General features: G+C 57.4%; 4 protein-coding genes across 4 annotated transcripts; 1 reads left to right on the top strand and 3 right to left on the bottom strand.

Annotated features, from left to right (window-relative positions):
- Positions 1–172: 172 nt before the first annotated feature.
- On the bottom strand, positions 173–7,075 carry PHSY_004857 (hypothetical protein; the record flags this gene model as incomplete). The annotated part of the gene is made up of 1 exon (XM_012335469.1): positions 173–7,075. The coding sequence occupies one exon, from the start codon at positions 7,073–7,075 to the stop codon at positions 173–175; it is 6,903 nt and encodes a 2,300-aa protein (XP_012190859.1).
- Positions 7,076–8,187: 1,112 nt separating this feature from the next.
- PHSY_004858 (ankyrin repeat protein) lies at positions 8,188–10,434 on the top strand (the record flags this gene model as incomplete). The annotated part of the gene is made up of 1 exon (XM_012335470.1): positions 8,188–10,434. One exon carries the CDS (start codon positions 8,188–8,190, stop codon positions 10,432–10,434), a length of 2,247 nt encoding a protein of 748 aa, XP_012190860.1.
- Positions 10,435–10,543: 109 nt separating this feature from the next.
- Positions 10,544–11,416, bottom strand: PHSY_004859 (protein fmp52; the record flags this gene model as incomplete). Its single annotated transcript, XM_012335471.1, has 2 exons — positions 10,544–11,288; positions 11,367–11,416. The coding sequence occupies 2 exons, from the start codon at positions 11,414–11,416 to the stop codon at positions 10,544–10,546; spliced, it is 795 nt and encodes a 264-aa protein (XP_012190861.1).
- Positions 11,417–12,068: 652 nt separating this feature from the next.
- Positions 12,069–17,359, bottom strand: PHSY_004860 (hypothetical protein; the record flags this gene model as incomplete). Its single annotated transcript, XM_012335472.1, has 2 exons — positions 12,069–15,514; positions 17,293–17,359. The coding sequence occupies 2 exons, from the start codon at positions 17,357–17,359 to the stop codon at positions 12,069–12,071; spliced, it is 3,513 nt and encodes a 1,170-aa protein (XP_012190862.1).
- Positions 17,360–17,535: the final 176 nt, after the last annotated feature.

Genomic DNA, 17,535 nt, shown 5'->3' on the forward strand with positions numbered 1-17,535 from the left:
CCCAGCCGGTTCCTTGCGCTCGCGTAGACAGCCTCGCACGCACTCACTCTCTCGTCATCTCTCAATTCACCAACGCATGGTTTCTCACTGTACATCACTGTCCTCGCTCCAGTCTCTGTCAAATGCAATATCATAAGATTGAATCAAATCAAGCAAAACAAAAGTCTCATCATCACACCATCGCCAGAATCGCCTCCACCGCCAACGCCGTCGTCTCCAACCCATGAAACTCCGCAATCGTCTTTAGACTCTTCAACCTCTTCAGCGTATCCTTCCTCGTGACCATCAGCCCGAAGCTGCCGCTGCAATCGCAATGGGGTTGCAAGTTGGACTGTTTGAGGGCGCCGCACTTGTTGCACCTGAGATCTTGCAGATGGAAGCTTTCCAGGTAGGCGTTTGCCATGCCAACGAGACGCATTTCGAGCGATTCCATGTTGTACGGGAACTGACACTTGCCGCACTTCCATTTCGGCTCTCCCTGCTGCGACGTGGTGGGGGGCATGAGATCGGCATCTCTGCACAGGTCGAGCGTTCGATCGTCGTTGCAGAACGTGCAGATGACGAGCGGCAGTTTGAACGGTTCGCACGGATTGCGGAATTCGGCCTCGGTGGAGAACTCGCGTACGTTGATCATGTCGAGCAGGTTCCGTTTGAGGATCATCACCTCGTTCGAGTGTTCCTTGGCGAGCGACAGCACCGCCGTGGTCGTCTTGATGAATTCCAGCAGCGGGTTCGACAGCGTCAGCCACGATCCGGGTAGCACAGGGAACGACCACACCCGTCGATGTTCCGTGGTGAGCATGTCGATGTACTCTTCGTCTTCATCGCGCGCTACAGCGGCGTTGATCTCGTCAGACGACGTCTGCATCGCTGTCTTGAGTTCCGAGAGATGCTTGAGAAGCTTGCGCGTCATCGTGTGGTTGATCAGATCCGTCGTAAACTTGGTCGCCGCTGGCAATGTCGACACCGCATCGTCTTTGCCGCCGGCAGACTTGTCCGCATCGCCATGAGGACTGACCGCGTTGGCAGGAGTATTGGGCTCCAACACAGCACGAAGCGGCGTCCGCTCGTGCTCTCCAGCTAGCGCCGCCCGACGCTTGTACTCGTACAAGCTGTAGATGAACGAACCCACCGCCACCGAAAACTTCTCCTGCGCCGCCACCGGCAAGAACGTCTGGATGTTCCAGTTCATCTCCACGTTGAACGTCGCCGCCGCCACCTCCCGTCCACCACCCTCCTGCTCCTCCGCAGGCGCAACCAACGATTCGGCATCAGCGATCACACCACCAAAGTTGGCCGTATCCATCCAGAGCAGGTACTCCCAGTAATGAATGATGTCCAATTGAACGTGCTTGAACAGCTCCCTACTCGTCACCGCCGTCAACAGGTACTTCGAGTACGCCATCGCATTCGCAGCTGTCGGCTTGCTCGTAAGCAAGAACAGCCGGTTGAACGATGCATAGACGATCGAAGCACCCAACCTCTTGAACTCGGCCAGCAACTGCAGCAGCGTCTTCTTCATCAATCCGAACAAGAATCGCTGAAGCGCCGGCTCGAAAAGCGCCGAGCTATCCGACGACGCCCACCTCCAAAAGTTGTCCGACAGGAGCGAAGCGTACGTGGTGCGGTTGCGTCGCTTCGTCGTGTACCACGTCTTGACCATTCCCTTGACAGCTGCGAACACGGCAGAGGTGAGCACAGAGTCGCCCAAGATGGTGGAGCTTTCGACGGTACCTCTGGAGTACTCGTCGAGGTTGTGCGAGGCGCCTTCGAAGGCCAATCCCGACGTGCTGCCTTCCATCTCGTTGACGCTACCAGACTGAAGCACCGAATCGACGGCCAGGTCGACCAGGCCGACTTCGAGGCAGACGGTCGAGTAGGCACCCGCATGGCTGATCTCGAGCGACTCCTGCTCGTCCCATCTCGACTGAGCATGAATGTCCTGCTCCCTGCCTCCCAGATCCGGCTGCGGATGGGGCGACCACCACAGCACCATGTCCTGCTTGACCAACCGGCGCGCGAAATCGATGTCTGCGCCAAAAATCGTAAAGTCCTTCTCCATATTGCACACCGGCAGATCAAAGTGGCTCGCGAGCTCGATCCAACCTCGAATCCAATTGGACGCTCGCAGGTAGCACTGTAGCATCCTACGTGCCGAATAGAGCTGCCAACCGAGCGCTGGCAAGTCATCCTCCAGCGCGGCTGCTGCGATCCTGATGACGGGGAACTCGGCAACACTCGGGATCCGCGATTCGTAGTACGATTGGTCCTTGGACGTGCACAGCGCCAGCATGGCCGATCCTTGCTTCACCGACTTGAGCGTAGCCAGATCCTTGGTGATCGCCTTGAAAGCACGCGCGGTCGAGGTGTGAACGCGCACATCGACCCGCATCGTGTCGCTGTACTCAAAGACTCCGCTTCCCTCTTCCAGCTTCCCACGCTTGCGCATGTGTGCGACACGATCCGCATACATGGTCTCGACGTTGGGCACCTGTCGCAACCCAGCACTGTCGACAATGTGCATCTTGATCTCGCCTTCGGGGCTGAAGAGGCTGATGACGTGACGGCCATCCCTCTGCGCATGGTATAGGTAGAAGTAGCGCATGCCTGCACCACCATACAGATACTTGTGGCTGGGAGAAATGTCGACGGAGGTCGGTGCCGAAAGATCTTGCAGGCGGAATCCAGTGTCGAGCGCTCGGCTCAGCTTCTGCGCCTGCGCGTTGCGACCGTAGACGCAGGTGGAGCCGAGCTGGATGAGCGCCCGCACGTCGAGGGGTAGCTGCTTTTCGTACACACCTTGGACGTTCGGATGGTGGATGAGGTTGCTGAAGTGAGACTCTTGCTCCTGGTACACATCTTCATCCACCGTGATGTGGTAGAGGTGTCGACAAGGCGTGTCTCGCGGAAGCGTCTTGACAAGTCTCTCGGCTTTGTAGACGCCGGGCAGGAAGACAGATTCGCTAGGCTGACTCTTGAAGTTGACGTAGAACTGACGTGGCACCTTGAGCTTGAGCGACTGGAGATGTTGATCGATCGAGATCCACATTCGGTATTCTCCTGGACGCGACGTCGGGCAGATCTGCACAACGTCCCAGACAGCAGTGGCCATGTTTGCGGATCGCTTCGAGAAGAGCGAGCCGACGGTACCTTTGGCACCAAAAGCGTCAGCGCCACCGCTAGCCCTCGCCTTTCGCTCCTTCGCTCTCTGCAACCGCTGCCTTCGCCACTTCTTCTTCATGACCGCCACCCATCCAGAGTAGTCGACGGTCATGTCTGGCGCCACCTCCTCTACTTCGGGCTCGATCTCTACGATGGTCGCGGCAGGCACCGCTGTTACCGGCTTGGTGGTGGTGCTGGCCTCGGTGGAAGTCGCCTTGGCAGCTGGACGGAAGACGTCGGTCAACTTTCTCTGCTTGAACTTGTCCTCGCGCGCAGCTACACGTTTGAAGAGCCAGTCTGGGTGACGGACCCTTGGCACGGGATTGGACACCTTCTGCATCGCCGCTGGGATGGTGATGAGCTTCTGGATCACACCGCCAAAGCGCTCGATGTAGTAGTTCCAATCGAGGATGTTGCGGATGTCAAAGTCGGTGATCGAGTTGTCACGTAAGAACTTCTTCAGGTAGTGCTGCTTGACCGAAGGCTCGGCGTTGAAGAGCGCCACAGGCACGGCGCGCTCCGTCACGGGAGCTCCGAACGGCTTTGCGCTGATGATGAACTTACAAGCGAGGCCCTTGTCTTTGATCATCTGGGCACCGAGGAACTCGGCCAGGCGCTTGGCTGTGGTGATGGCGGTCGACTTTTGGCTACCGTATTCCTGCAGCGTCTTGGACATGGACTTGTTTTCGGCAATCAAGTCGATCAGCTCCTCGTCGTGCAACGTCGATCCTTTGCTGTAGAGCACGTCGAGCCACTGGTTGGCGACTTTGGCGACGGCAGCGTAGCATTCATCGAGCGTTGTACCGAGCAAAAACTTCTCGAAAATCTGCTTTTGGAAATCCTTGATGAGCTGCAACTCTCCTCGACGCTTGACCTCGAAACCTTTCAGCTCGGCCAGCGAGCCGTCCGGGTTGAACACGGCGTATCGCTTCTTGAGCAACTTGTCTTCCTCTTTGGAAGATGGCAAGATCATCGCCTTGTAAGGTCCGTCGAGTTCGAAAAAGATCGAGTTCTCACTGCGCACCTCGTATCTGCCTGTCTGCTTGTCGACGAGCTCGTGGTACTGGTGGTTGGTGAACTTCTCGTGGACGAGGTGGTTGAGCATGGTGCAGGGATACGAGATGCCGAATTTCTTGCCGCCCTTGACCTTGAAGTTGAAGTTTTCGGGAAAGACGCCGGGCAGCATGCACCAGATACCGTCGGTGTCGAGCTCGAGCGGACGTCCGATCCGCTCGACCAGCTCCTTGGCCATCTGGATGATGGATGCACCCGTAAGACAAGTGATTCCGGCCATCTCCATCGAATACCAACGCGCACCCTTTCGCATCACATAGCCGTAGAAGGAGTTCAAGATACACTTGTGGGCGAGCTGCAGCGAGTCGTAGAGCACGATCATCTTTTTGGCTTCGATGGTGTCGTTGAGCGAGTCAGCCTTGTCGAGGTTCTTCTTCCACGTCTTGTGAAGTCCCTTGTACTCGTATCGACGATCACGGAAGTCTCGCACTGTGTTGATGTAGAAGGGATTCTCGCGTTGGCAGATGACAGCCTCGCGGATGACCGTCTTGGACTCGTGCGTCTTTCGGTACACCTTGCGTGAGTAGTCTCCGAGACGCTTGTGGAGCAATGCCGTACGTTCGTTCTGCTCGAGGTCGTCAAAGGTGCGACGGGAGAGGTGGGCTGCCTTGGGAGGGAAGGTCTCGTTGGCAAGCGCGTTGCGGATCATGTTGACTTCATCGCGTTTTGCTGGAAAGTACTCTCCTCGCCACGCCCAGTCCATGCGCTTGTCGCACTTCATGCCCGGTCTGTTGTAGTCGCAGGTGGCGCACATGGCTTCGCTGACCATGGAATCCGGCTGAAGCCGGTAGCTAAGCATGATGTTGGGATACATGGCGGCGACGTCGAGATGGTAGATGAGCGGGCAGTCCTTGCGGATGGGTTGATCGCGCATCACCTCGAGCATGGCGCGGATCTCGGCTTTGACCTCGTCGTAGTTCTCGATGTCTTCCAGAGCGAGCTTGCCCTCTTCTCGGATGCTGAATTGCAGCGCTGCATCGAGATCATCGATCAGCTGCTGGATCGCTGCAGGGTCTACGCGGAAGTCGGTCTCGATGTCGGAACGGAAGACGCCGGCTTCAAGCGCTTCGACGTGTCCGCCGACGTAGGTCTCGGACTCGAGAAGGTGGCCCTTGTAGGTGTTGCCGACGGGATCCTCGTGACGATTTGGCATGATGATATTACCCTTGTACGCTTGAACCATGAGGAGCGTCTCACACAGGGTGCCCGAGCCTTTACGCAGCACCTCGTCCGGATTGAGTGGGATGATGTTGCAAAGCGAAAAAATGAATGGGTGGACGTACTTCATGTAGAGGTAGTAGGTGGCGACGGCGTCGGATACCGAGTACTGCGCCAGCGTCTGAGGCTGTTCGATCGCGTACGGCGTCATGAGTTCTGGATCGAGCTCCATCGGGTCGTAGCCGAGCTTGGCCACGGTGACAGCCTTGAGACCCTGCGAGCCCTGCGGAAGGTACGAGTCACGCTGCACCCACCTGAAACAGTCGAGATGAGCGGCTGCGCGTGACTTGTATTCGTTGTCAGAGTCCTTTGCGAAGCCGATCTCGTTCATCATGTTGAGACCGTGGGCGCGTGCTCGTGCGTCGATGAAGGGGAAATCGAAAAGGTCACCGTTGTAGGTGGCTACAACGGTGGGAGCGGCGTCGCGGAAGTGCTCAAAGAATCGCTTGAGGAGCTCAAATTCGTCCCTTTCGTTGAAGATGATAAAGGGACCTTCGTACTCGTCTTTGGGGGTATATTCGAAGTTGTCAATGTCTTCCGAGACGATCTCGCGATTGGTGATGAGGTAACCTTGGCCGTCGATCATGTACGAGATCATCATAATCGCATCGGTCTCTGCGTCGGGGAATTTGAGCGGCTGCTTTGTGGTCTCGATGTCAAAGGCCATGACGACGGGATCGGCACGCTTGACACGGTCGTGGACCATGCTGAGGCTGACGATGCCGTCCTCGAAGCTGACGTCGTACCAGAGACCCACGCGGATGTCCTGGTCGATGGCGACGCGCAGGTAGTATGGGATGTCGTACTCTCTGATGTCGACAAGACACTCGGCAGGATCGAGGGCGCTGGCTGCGGCTCGCTTACGGCCTCCTGTCCATCCGTCTTCACCAACGAGACCGTCGGCTTGGCCGTGGGATTCCATCTCGATCTCGACGGATGCGCTCGCGGCGGCCGCGGAGGCGGCGCTAAGCACGTCGGCGTAGGTGTCGACGGCCGAAAGCTTCTTTTGAGCCGCTTTTGCGAGGGGCAAGAGCTCCTTACGAACCGAGAGGAGATCCTGAACGTTGAGAAAGGTGAGCCTGACATAGAGACGCTGGTGGCCGAGCAGATGGTTGGGTAGCTTGAGATCCTCCTTGCGTTCGCGCTGTATTGATTGGATGAGGCCCTCGAATCTGCGTCTGAGCCACTCCTCGACGGAGCTCTCTGTACCTGGTCTGCATCCGACGAGAAAATATGGTTGATAGAGGACGGTTGCCTTGAACATGCTGGCGTCGTCTTCGATGAAGTAAAAGTCGACACCGCTTTTGCCGGTAGGGTGGTCTGGGTCGCGAAGGAGGGTGGGGTGCATGTTGACGAGCCATGCTTGCCTCGTCTCACCCTGCTCAAGGCGATGGAAGCCGAGCCTTTCGTCGATCTCGTCTCGTTCCTTGACTTCTTGGAAGCGCTCCTCGACGGCAGTGCCGTCCTCGACACCCTTTACGAGCTGTGCTGCCGCATTTGCGATGGCTTTTTCGGTTGCGCTTTTGAAGGAACCGGATCTAGGTCCACCGCCTCGCTTGCGAAACGTGCCGCGCGAGCGGACGTTGGATCCGCGGCTTGTGAGGCCAAACGTGTTGGGCATTGTGTGGTTGGTGATGTAGTCCCCGCCGAGCGCGAATCGGTGGATGTGGTGGAAACGATGCTGGAGATGACGATGTTAGTCTACGAAAGCCTGGCTTGTGGGTGATAAGTACTTCTCGCTACGATCTGAGTGAATATCTAGGTGGGTATGATTGTGAAAACTGAGATGCGAATGCAAAGGTGATGCTGAAACGGGTTGCCTGGTCCTGCAGATCCTTCCTGGGCTGGGTTCGGAGGACAATAGTGACGATGCTTGATAGTGTTGCTGAAGAGAACAGAATATGCCGAGCCGGGAAGCAATAAGGGAAGGGGTGACTACAATGATGATGGGGAGAGACGAAAGCTGAGCGTGGTCGTTGTAGACAGTGATAGGTAGCGCCGTGCTGCTCTCACGCCTGGCTCAGCTCTTGGCTACACGGAATGATTCAACACCAACACCCGAAATTTTGAAACACGATGCAAGTCGGCAAAGCGCCCACGACGCGTCGCTCTGGTGTGTTGACAGAAGTGCAGATGTTCTTGCGTTTGGCGTTGAGTGGCACCGTGAACGCGTCTTTACCGCAAGAGTCACACTGTTAGATCGCATCCTTTTTGAGGGGTTTTGGAGGTTTTTGAACGGGCCACGGCCTATTTATCAATTTCAGCCGCCGACGACGAACGTTGATAGAAGATAGCCTCGCAAGGGTCCTTGCAGTTTTAGGCCATCAAGATCCGAGATGAGGTCAAGGTTCGCTCAAGCGACCGGTCTCGGGTCTCGCCAACGCCGAGAAGCAACAAGAACTTTCCAACGGCCAGATCAGGCTGCAAGCGCTTTCACGGCGAAAAATTTTCGGCAGTGAAGGAGCTCTCAAGATGGTCAATTGCCAGATGGGATTCGGAATGTGCCGAAACACAGCTGCAGCTGTTGTCAGATGACCGCACTTTTCCGAGAAAAAAGCGACGAGGAGGAAGAAGTGAGTCAAAAGCGAAGAGCAACACTCGTCATTTCCGGTTACCTTCCTTGTGATGTTCCTCTTAGCCGTTTCGTAATCGCTTTCCACAGACTCAGCTTTGCACCTATACTCGTCGGATTCCTCCGATCCACCATCAACGACGTGATCGCAGTCTCAAGCCATGTCGAGCTCAGGTGAAGCGCTCGTCCTCTGCCTCTATGCAGGAGGCACCATCGGCATGGTCCGCAAGGACGCCTCTTCGGGGTTCGCCCCCTACCCCTCCTTCCTCACTGAAACGCTGCGCAGTCAATCACGCTTCCACGATCCGCACGGCGACTCCATCTTCTCCTGGTCCGACTCGGTCGATCGATACAAGGCTTGGAGCGACGCCTTCACTCGACCAGGCTCGGGTGCCTCCACTCCTCTGCATGCGAATGGCAACGGCAACGGAGACAGCAGCTTGCTACCGAACGAGCAAGATATTGCCAAGGCAATCGCAGAGAAGCGTGTTTCGACCCTAGATGCCAACGGCACTCCTATGCCCAGCAAGAAGCGCAAGAATGAGCACGAGCCCATCGCCAATTCTGGCTCTCTGACGCCTTCGACGCAGGCTCATCTGAATCATCTGTATGCGGATACCGCTTCTCGGTCTCCCTCAGGTGCAAGTTCATCTGCAGCACCTTCCTTCGGTCATCCCGTACTGGTCCGATCTTCGGCACCAAAGGGTACCTCTACCCATCACGCCCTCTCCTCGAGCCTTTCCGCAGACGGTAATCACCTCGAGCTACAACTCCCCACACTCATCACACCCCGAGGTGGTGCCAACGGCAAGCGCGTCCGCTATGCCGTCCTCGAATACGACCCTCTCCTCGACTCCTCGGAGATGGATATCCCCGACTGGATCCGCCTCGCATCCGACATATCGCTCAATTATCAAAACTTTGATGCGTTCATCGTGCTCCACGGCACAGACACCATGGCCTACACCGCTTCAGCGCTCAGCATGCTTCTCGAAAACCTTGGCAAATCCGTCATCGTCACGGGAGCCCAGGTGCCTCTCTCCGAGCTTCGCAATGATGCGATCGAGAATGTGTTGGGAGCACTCATGTTGGCGGGATCCTACATCATTCCTGAAGTCGGACTGTACTTTGCTTCTACGCTGTACAGGGGAAACAGAACGAGCAAGGTGTCGAACAATGCGTTGGCAGCGTTCGATTCGCCCAACATGGCGCCACTGGCCAGAGTCGGGATCAACATCGACGTAGCGTGGAACCTGGTCGAGCGTTCGAGAACAGTCAAGAGCTTCCGTGCGCACGACCGCATGTCTCCCAACGTAGCTGTGCTCCGACTCTTTCCCGGATTGCCTACGAGCACCGTCAAGAACTTCCTCTCTCCGCCGCTCGAAGGTGTCATCCTCGAATCGTACGGTGCGGGAAACGCTCCGTCGCGGCAGGATCTGCTCGACGTGTTTAAGGAAGCTTCCGATCGAGGTCTGGTCATTGTCAACATCACGCAGTGCGTTCAAGGCGAGGTGTCGGCGATCTATGCTGTCGGAAAGAAGTTGGAAGCGGTTGGCGTGGTAGCGGGCGGCGATATGACGCCCGAGTGCGCTCTGGCGAAGTTGTCGTATCTGTTGGCGAAGGGGCTGGAGCCGGAAGAGATCAGAGAGTTGATGGGGAGACCGTTGAGGGGTGAACTGACGAGTAGCAGGAGCAGCCATTCCGTTGTGCCGCAAGAGTTGACGCCGGCGGGGGTGGGACCGATCAAGGCGGATGTCAAGACGTTGTTGGCGCACATCCTGCAGAATCCGCACAAGGTGCAGTCTTCGACGGGCGGGGAGGGGGTGGAGAGGGATGCGGGCACACACGGTGTCGCTTCGGCAGCAGGTTGGGATAGCTCATCCGCCGAAGTGTCTGCTGCGACACTCGCCGTCCTACCCTACCTGATCTACGAGGCGGCGTCCACCAACTCACCCACCTTGCTCTCGTGGCATCTGTTCGCCCTCTCGCAACTCGAAGCCATCCCTACGATTTCGATCGACGAAGAGCACTTCCACCCATCCACGCTACCCCCTTCCTCCACCGCCAATACGGGCGACAGCGCGTCGACCTCGCACTCCGTGGAGAAGTCCTCGACGACACCGCTGGAGAAGCTTCAGCCGCTCCACATCGCCGCTGCTAAGGGCTTCACCAAGATCGTCGAGCAGCTGCTGCAGGCAGGGTGCAGCGTTCACGCGAGGGAGAGGGCGAGTGGTCACAGCCCGTTGTATCTGGCGTGCAAGAACGGGATGATGGCGACGGTGAGGTTGTTGCGGGATGCGGGTGCGCATTTGAAGGAGGATGAGGTGAGGTTGGCCAAGGTCATGGTGGGGGAGAAGGAGGGGGAGGGGAGAGGGATCTGGGAGTTGGCGGGTATTGAGTTTGCGTAGATTCAAAAAACCATGCAGTTGTCGCTGGACGTTTGCATTCATTACAGTGATTCCTTACAAAGCACTGCCAATATCACGAACATCATCCTTCTGGTCACTTTGCGAGCCGCTACTCCTTGGCGAGCTTCAAAATGCTAGCGTTACCCACCACTGCCACGCCCTCCCTACCCTTGCCCTCATCCAACTTGAACCCTTCACCGGGGGTCACACCCAACCCCTTATTCTTCAGCTCGTCCGTACCCATTGTCGCGGCCCTCACCATGGCTTTTGCCACATACCTTACGTCAGCCTGTACGCTATCGCTTGCGATGGCCAACAGACCTACGAAAGGAGCGGAGAGTTTTTCGAGGATCCTCGTTCCTGGACGTTCGGCATTTGCTAGGTAACCGGGTTTAAAGATGATGGTGTTCGCGAAGGTGGAGGCGAGACCTTGTTCGGTGAGACCTTTGCTTTTGAGGTAAGGGAAGGGGGAGGAAGATGAAGAGCCGGAGGAGGAGCAGTAGAGGAGAGTTTGGTTGGAAGAAGGTTTGTGGAGCGCGCGTGCGGTGGAGAGGACGTATTCTCGGTCGATGAGTTCGAACGCTAACATGCTGCCCGCTGCCGCGCGCGTGGTTCCCATGGTGATGAAGATCGAGCTGGCAGTAGGTGCGGTGGTGAGTTTGGAGAGTTCGGTGGAGGAGCCAGAGTGGATGGCGTCGAAGTCCACTAGGATCTCGCTGAACGTGACGTTGGGCGAGACAGGCGGCGGCGAAGGATGCGGTCGACGCGCAAAGGATAGAACGGTCGAGTAGGGAGACTCGGGCCCAACGAGCTGCGAGAGCAGGTGCTTTCCAACCGCTCCAGATGCACCCAGACTGAGGGCATACGAAAGAAAGTAACGGTCAGCTCTTATCAGACCCGTTGAACGTGCGGGACGCTATCGCATGACTCACATGACGGCTGTGCCCTCACCACCAGCTTTGGCTGCAGCGACCGATGACATGTTGCTTGAGCGGTATCGTGTGATCGACCAAGCGAAAAAGAATGATTGCAGAGAGCAGCAACGAACGCAGTCGGGAGCTGTTGCGATAAAATGATGGTGTGTTGAGAGCACGAGCGATCCACCACCGTCAGGCTCAGCTGCAGGGTCAGTCAGCCCAACGCAACCGCGCGCCTCCCTGTCGCTTGGCCCGCGCTAAGACCATCAAAACGTGTGAAAGAAGCCGATTTCACCGCGGACCGCGGCATTTGCCCCAACCCTCTTCTCCTCACACCGCCTTACAATGGACAATCACACATACACACCACAGACTGATCAAGAAGCGTCGAATAATGACCTGTTCGATTACTGCGCTCCGCCACGCATCACGGCTCGAGAGCCCAGCACCATGCCCGGCTGACTAGCCTTATCAGCCGAGCTGTGTGCACGTGAACTCTGCTAACCCGAGATCATGGAAAAAGCGGGCCACAAGAATCGCCTAAACAATAGCACATGGAAACCACAAGAAGAAGAAAGTATACACTGTGAGACGGCAAAAGGAAGAAAAGTGAAGACCCATGGGAGACAACGGAATGTATGAATGCTGCTTGTTCTGTTTGGAAAGATTTTGATCGTGTGTCACATAGAAGAGACGGTTGTGCGTCCGCAGGCGCGTCTACTTCTTCAAAGTACCCATGACACGAGCGGGAGTAGCCATCTCGATGTGGAAGTCGTCGGCGGGGTGACGGTAGAGACCGGCCTTGAGGCGCTTCTGGTCGATGTGGTGGCCGATGAAGCCGATCGAGCGACCCAAAGTGAAGATGCCGTTGAGGAAACCGTAGCTGAGGTAGTCGCGGGCCTCCTCGATGGTGAAGGCGCCCGAGTCACGCAGCAAATCGACGAAGCAGACGGCGAGGCATCCGTCGACGTTGAGGATGAGCGTGTCCTTCTTGGCGGTGGTCACCTTCTCGACGGCGAGCGCGTAGTCGAGCATCTTGTGCGAAGGGAAGTTGCCGAGCACAAACTCCTTGACCACCTGCACACGGTAGTCGGGGTTGGAGACCGACTTGATCTTGTGGCCGATACCGGGGATGAGCTTGTTGCCCTTGCGCATGCTGTCGACAAACTCTCGTGCGGTCATGCCGCGGTCGTAAGCGTTGGAGAACTCGGTAGCGGCGTCGTCAAGGGCACCACCGAAGCGGTCACCGATGGTGAGCAGACCAGAGACGAGCGACGAGATGAGGTCCTTACCGGCACGCGAGGTGATGATGGTGTTCATGGCACCCGACACGGCCGGACCGTGGTCGGCGGTGAGCATGAGAGCCATCTCGATGAACTTGGTGCAGTAGTCGGGGAGACGACGCTTGAACCAGAGCAGGGAGATGACGCCACCGATGCCCATACCGGACTCGAAGACCTCGGAGATCTTGACACCCGAGTACATGAGCTCGGATCCACGCTCGTCCGAGATGGTCGAGATGAAAGCGGCGGGCTTTCGCACCATGCCGAGTTCCTGTGCCCACTTGTAGTCGACGGGGATCGCAGGAGCAGGGCGCTCGGGCTTGGGCTGGATGGAGCCAGAGGCGATGAGCTTGTTGTAGACCTCACGGATGACAGTGGGCAGGTCCTCGAAAGTGTCGGGAACGATAAAGCCGGCAGCCTTCATGGCGGCGTTCTTGGCCGAGGCGGTCTCCATGTCGCTGTTGGCCATGGAACCGGCGTGACCGAACTGCACCTCGGTGGTGAACATCTTGGCGCAGGTACCGATGGCCCAGGCAACGATGGGCTTCTTGATGGTGCCCTTCTTGACGGCCTCGATGACGCGGTACTCCTCGATACCACCGACCTCGCCGAGGAGGACGAGCATCTTGCACTCGGGGTCCTGCTCGTATCGGAGCAAGTGGTCGATGAAGGTGGTGCCGGGGTATCGGTCACCGCCGATGGCGATACCTTCGTAGGTACCGTTGGTGGTCATCGAGAGAATGTTGTTGAGCTCGTTCGACATACCACCAGACTTGGAGACGTAGCCGACCGAACCGGGGCGGTAGAGCTTGGACGAGAGGATGTTGTCCATCATACCACCCGAGTTGCCGATGCGGAAGCATCCAGGCTTGATACCGCCGACGGTGGCGGGGCCAATGATGAGCACACCAGCCTTCTCGGCGCGGTGAAGGATCTCACGTGCGTGACGCTCGGGAACACCCTCGGCGATCAGGGCAAGAGCACGGATCTGAGGGCAGGCGAGCACCTCGAGGGTCGACGAGTAGACGGATCGGCTCGAGGCGAAGTTGACGACGACGTCAGCGTCAGGGTGCTTGGCGACAGCCTCCTTGATGCTGGTGTAGACGGGAAGCAGGGTCTCCTTGGTACCCCAGTAGAACTTCTGGATGTGGTGACCACCGAAGGGGTAGATCATGGCAGCAACCGAAGGCGTCTTGCGGCCGCACGAGAAGTCAAAGTCGAGCATGCCCTGGATGGCACGGGGCTGCAGACCAAAGACGAGCGAGCGGGTGTTGGCGTCGAAGGGACGGTAGGCGGGGCGCTCGCCGGTGGCGGAGCCGGCGCCAAAGTGGACGATCTGGTCCTGGGGCTGGACGCGCTCACCAGTGGCGTGGTCGACAGTGCCGATGGCCTTGTCCTCGGCCTTGTTGCCGTTGGCAGCGGGGCGGTTGGGGGTGGCAGCGCCCGAGGGGAGGGCGTTCTGCTGCTGCGAGGCGAGGGTGACCTCCTCGAAGGTCTTCTTGCCAAGGGCGAGGGGGACAATGTCGGTGATGTGCGTCTCGGGACCGAACACCTGGATCTCGACACCGAGGTCCTCACCGAGCAGGCGCATAGCCTTGAGACCCTCCTGGTAGTTGGGACCACCACGACGCACAAAGATGCGCACACCGTGCTTGGCGAGGCTCAACTTGTACTCCTTGAGGGCGCGGATGATACCCTTGAAAGTGGAGGCGACGTTGGTGAAGTTGGCGATACCACCGCCGATGATGAGGAGCTTGCCCTGGGCGTTGACCTCGCCACGGGTCATGAGGTCGAGCAGCGTCTTGGCGTACTCGAAGGTCTGGCCCTCGGAGGGAGCACCCGAGTACTCACCGTAGTTGGCGAGCTCGTGGGCGTAGCCGTGAGCGGCGATGGCATCCGAGTAGACGACGGAGGCACCACCACCAGCGACCATGGTCCAGATGCGACCGGTAGGGTTAAGCACGGTGAGCTTGAGCGAGGCACCGGTACCGGCGTCGAGCTTGGCGATGTAGGCCTCCTCCTTGGTCAAGTCACGACCGAAGGGAGCGGGCCAGTACATGGGCGGGCCGCGGTCCTCGCCAGTGCTGGAAGAGGCGCCGGCAGCGGCACCCATGTAGATGGAGGGGTCACGAGCGATGGCCCACTTGGGACCGCAGATGAAGTCGGCGGTCTGGTCGAGCTTGGCAGCCATATCGAGGTAGGCGATCTGGCCGTCGTCGGTGGCGACAAGAGGGTTGATCTCGAGGTAGGCGAAGTGGAGGTCGACGTAGACCGAGTAGAGGCGGATCAAGAAATCAGTGAGGACCTCGCGCTTGGCAGGGGCGACACCACCCAGGAGGGCGCTGGTCCACTGCTCGCGCTTGGGGAAGGGAGCGGAAGGGTCGGCGGGGATGAGAAGCTTGAGAGCCTTGGCGTCGACATCACCGACGTCGACACCACCCTCGTGGGTAAAGAGGATCCAGTCACCCTCTCGCGCCGAGTTGATGCAGACGTAGAACTCGGTGTCAGCAGGGTGAGGGCAGAAGGGCTCGACGATGAAGTTGTTGAGGGTACCGGTCACGGACTCGACCTTTTGCGCCTTGCCGGCACGCTCCTGGATCCAGGTCTTGGCATCAGCCCAGTCGCAGTTGAGCTTGAGGAGGCCGGCCTTTCCTCGACGCTTGATGAGCTGGTCTGGCTTGGCGACGAGCTTGGTGTTCTGCACCCACGCTGGGAGCTGCGAGGCGTCTGTGATGGAGTTTGTGGTGGGGTCCCACGAGATCTGGGCGACCTTGGGCGCAGGAGCGACAAAGTCGGCGTTGACCTTGAGGTCGGCGTGGGCCAGAGGCGAGCGAGGCAACCAGTAGTTGACCAAGAGCTTGGCGTCGAACTCGCGGATAGCTGTGGGTACAAAGGCGTGGCAAAGAGGAGTCAAAAGGTGTCAGTGCACTGCCTGAAAGAAGCTCTGCCGCCGCAGCTCTATTGCAAAAAAAGGACTACGAAGCGCCTCTTGAGGTTCGGAGCCGTCTCGAAACGAAAAGAGCCCCCAACCTCGCCCAATAAGCGCGATCTTCAGGAGATCCACGCTTTCGCAAAGGGCACCAGAAACACCGTTTCCTTGGCCAAAAAACACTTACCTTTGGAAGACATGACAGGCGATCGAAATCAGAGGTATATGCAAAGATCGGACTTGAACGTTTTCGAGAAGCTATGACGTTTCGAGAGTGGTCGTTAGCGCGATTCGAAGGAAGGAAGCGATGTACGGCGACGAAGAGTAAAGGCTAGATACTCGAGGACGACGACGGACGCTTAGTGAGGATGATCGACGGACCAATCAGAAAGTGCAAGTGTGGGTGAAGGATGAGGGTTGAACAAGTGTTACGACAGCAGCGGAAGGGGATGAGGATGGAGATGGAGATGGAGTAGGGAGAAGAGGATGTCGAGCGCAAGATGCGAATATACCAGGCGAGAATTTCCTGCGCACAGGCACTTTGTTGCGAAAAGGGTCTGACCGTTGCCTGTTGTCACTTGACCAGACGTCAATCAGACTGAGACTGCGAGACGCCTTCTCTGAATGCCTCGAGCCAGCTTGGGATTCCGAAACACTCGAGCCAGCTTTCTAGCGTGTTCACTCGAGTTTGACAACCGAGCCTGGCCCAACAAGAACGACATGCACCAAAAAAACGCACTCGACCTGTTCCCGAAATCCAACCAGAAACACGCGAAATATTTGGACAAAGCGCAGCGCATAGCGTGTTGAACCAGAATGTGTTGGTCTACGCTGATTTTCGCTCAACGGTGAAATGCAGGGAAGATTTGCTTCGGCGCTCGTGTAGGTTGCTGCTTTCTTCTGCATCCGTAGATTTTCATAATTTTAGAGTTGATTGTGCAGTGGTGACCTGGCTACGCACCCCCGTCGGGTCCAACAACTCGTTACCAGCCCCAAGCTGGCACTTGCTGCGCCTCGAGGGATCGAAATCGTTTAGAAATTTGAATTGATTATTTCTTTTAAATATTCACACAAGCAGCTTTCAGCTTTTGGTTCTCGTTCAGAGAAGACGTAAGAAGGATTGGCCTGACGGAGGACTTCGTCGCGTGGAAGTGCTTCCAGAGCCGTCTTTTTAGCCGGTGCACTGAGCAAAAGCACAGCCGCCCGTCGTTTGATCATGTGGAACGGCGGATCGATTGGTTTCCTGGTCCCAAATTTCGTTTGCCTCCTGGACAGGCCCTTCACGGAAACCAGTTGGAACGCAGCCTCGTTACCCTGTGTCAACATTCGACGTCGACCCCTAAGAAAGCATGACCGTATGCTCCTGTGCATGCAGGGCTTCCGGTCGTAAATGTCGTGCTGACTCGAGCGTGCTGGCGAAAGTGGGCCTACAAGCCGTTGCGATACAGAGCCATTGAATAGATGCTGGCTTCGCAGCTCCCCAACGAATCAACGAATGAGAATCACCCGATCGACATCCGCTTCACGGGAGAGTCTCGGGCGACGATCTGCGCCACTTGCGTCTCGCCGGTCAAACACAATACACCGCGAGCCAAGGTGGCCTGATCTTCCCGAAATGTGACTGCCTGCTGTACTTGTTCGTGCCATGCAGGGCGATGCCGTGCCGTGATTTGATATGTTGTTGCTGCCATTCATCTGCATGACAGTGCCAACGTCCAGCGAAACTTACCCACGCCTTTTCGGACGAGTCCGTAGCGTCGCAGTGCAGCAGGTACCACTGACGCATCGCTGTTCATACACAGGAACCACACCTCTCTGCTGAAAAAAGACCATCAGAAGTACAAGTGCTTTGCATAGCATTCACAAGGCACCTCGTGTCGCAACCGGACTATCCGAAAGCGTCCGGCATATCTCAGTAAGCGAAGGTGCTACCTGACAGCCGTGCTATTCCTGAAAGACCAACCAAGCGAGC

The sequence above is a fragment of the Pseudozyma hubeiensis genome (assembly GCF_000403515.1).
Source record: "Pseudozyma hubeiensis SY62 DNA, scaffold: PHS45, whole genome shotgun sequence".
In the NCBI taxonomy this organism is placed as follows: Eukaryota; Fungi; Basidiomycota; class Ustilaginomycetes; order Ustilaginales; family Ustilaginaceae; genus Pseudozyma; species Pseudozyma hubeiensis.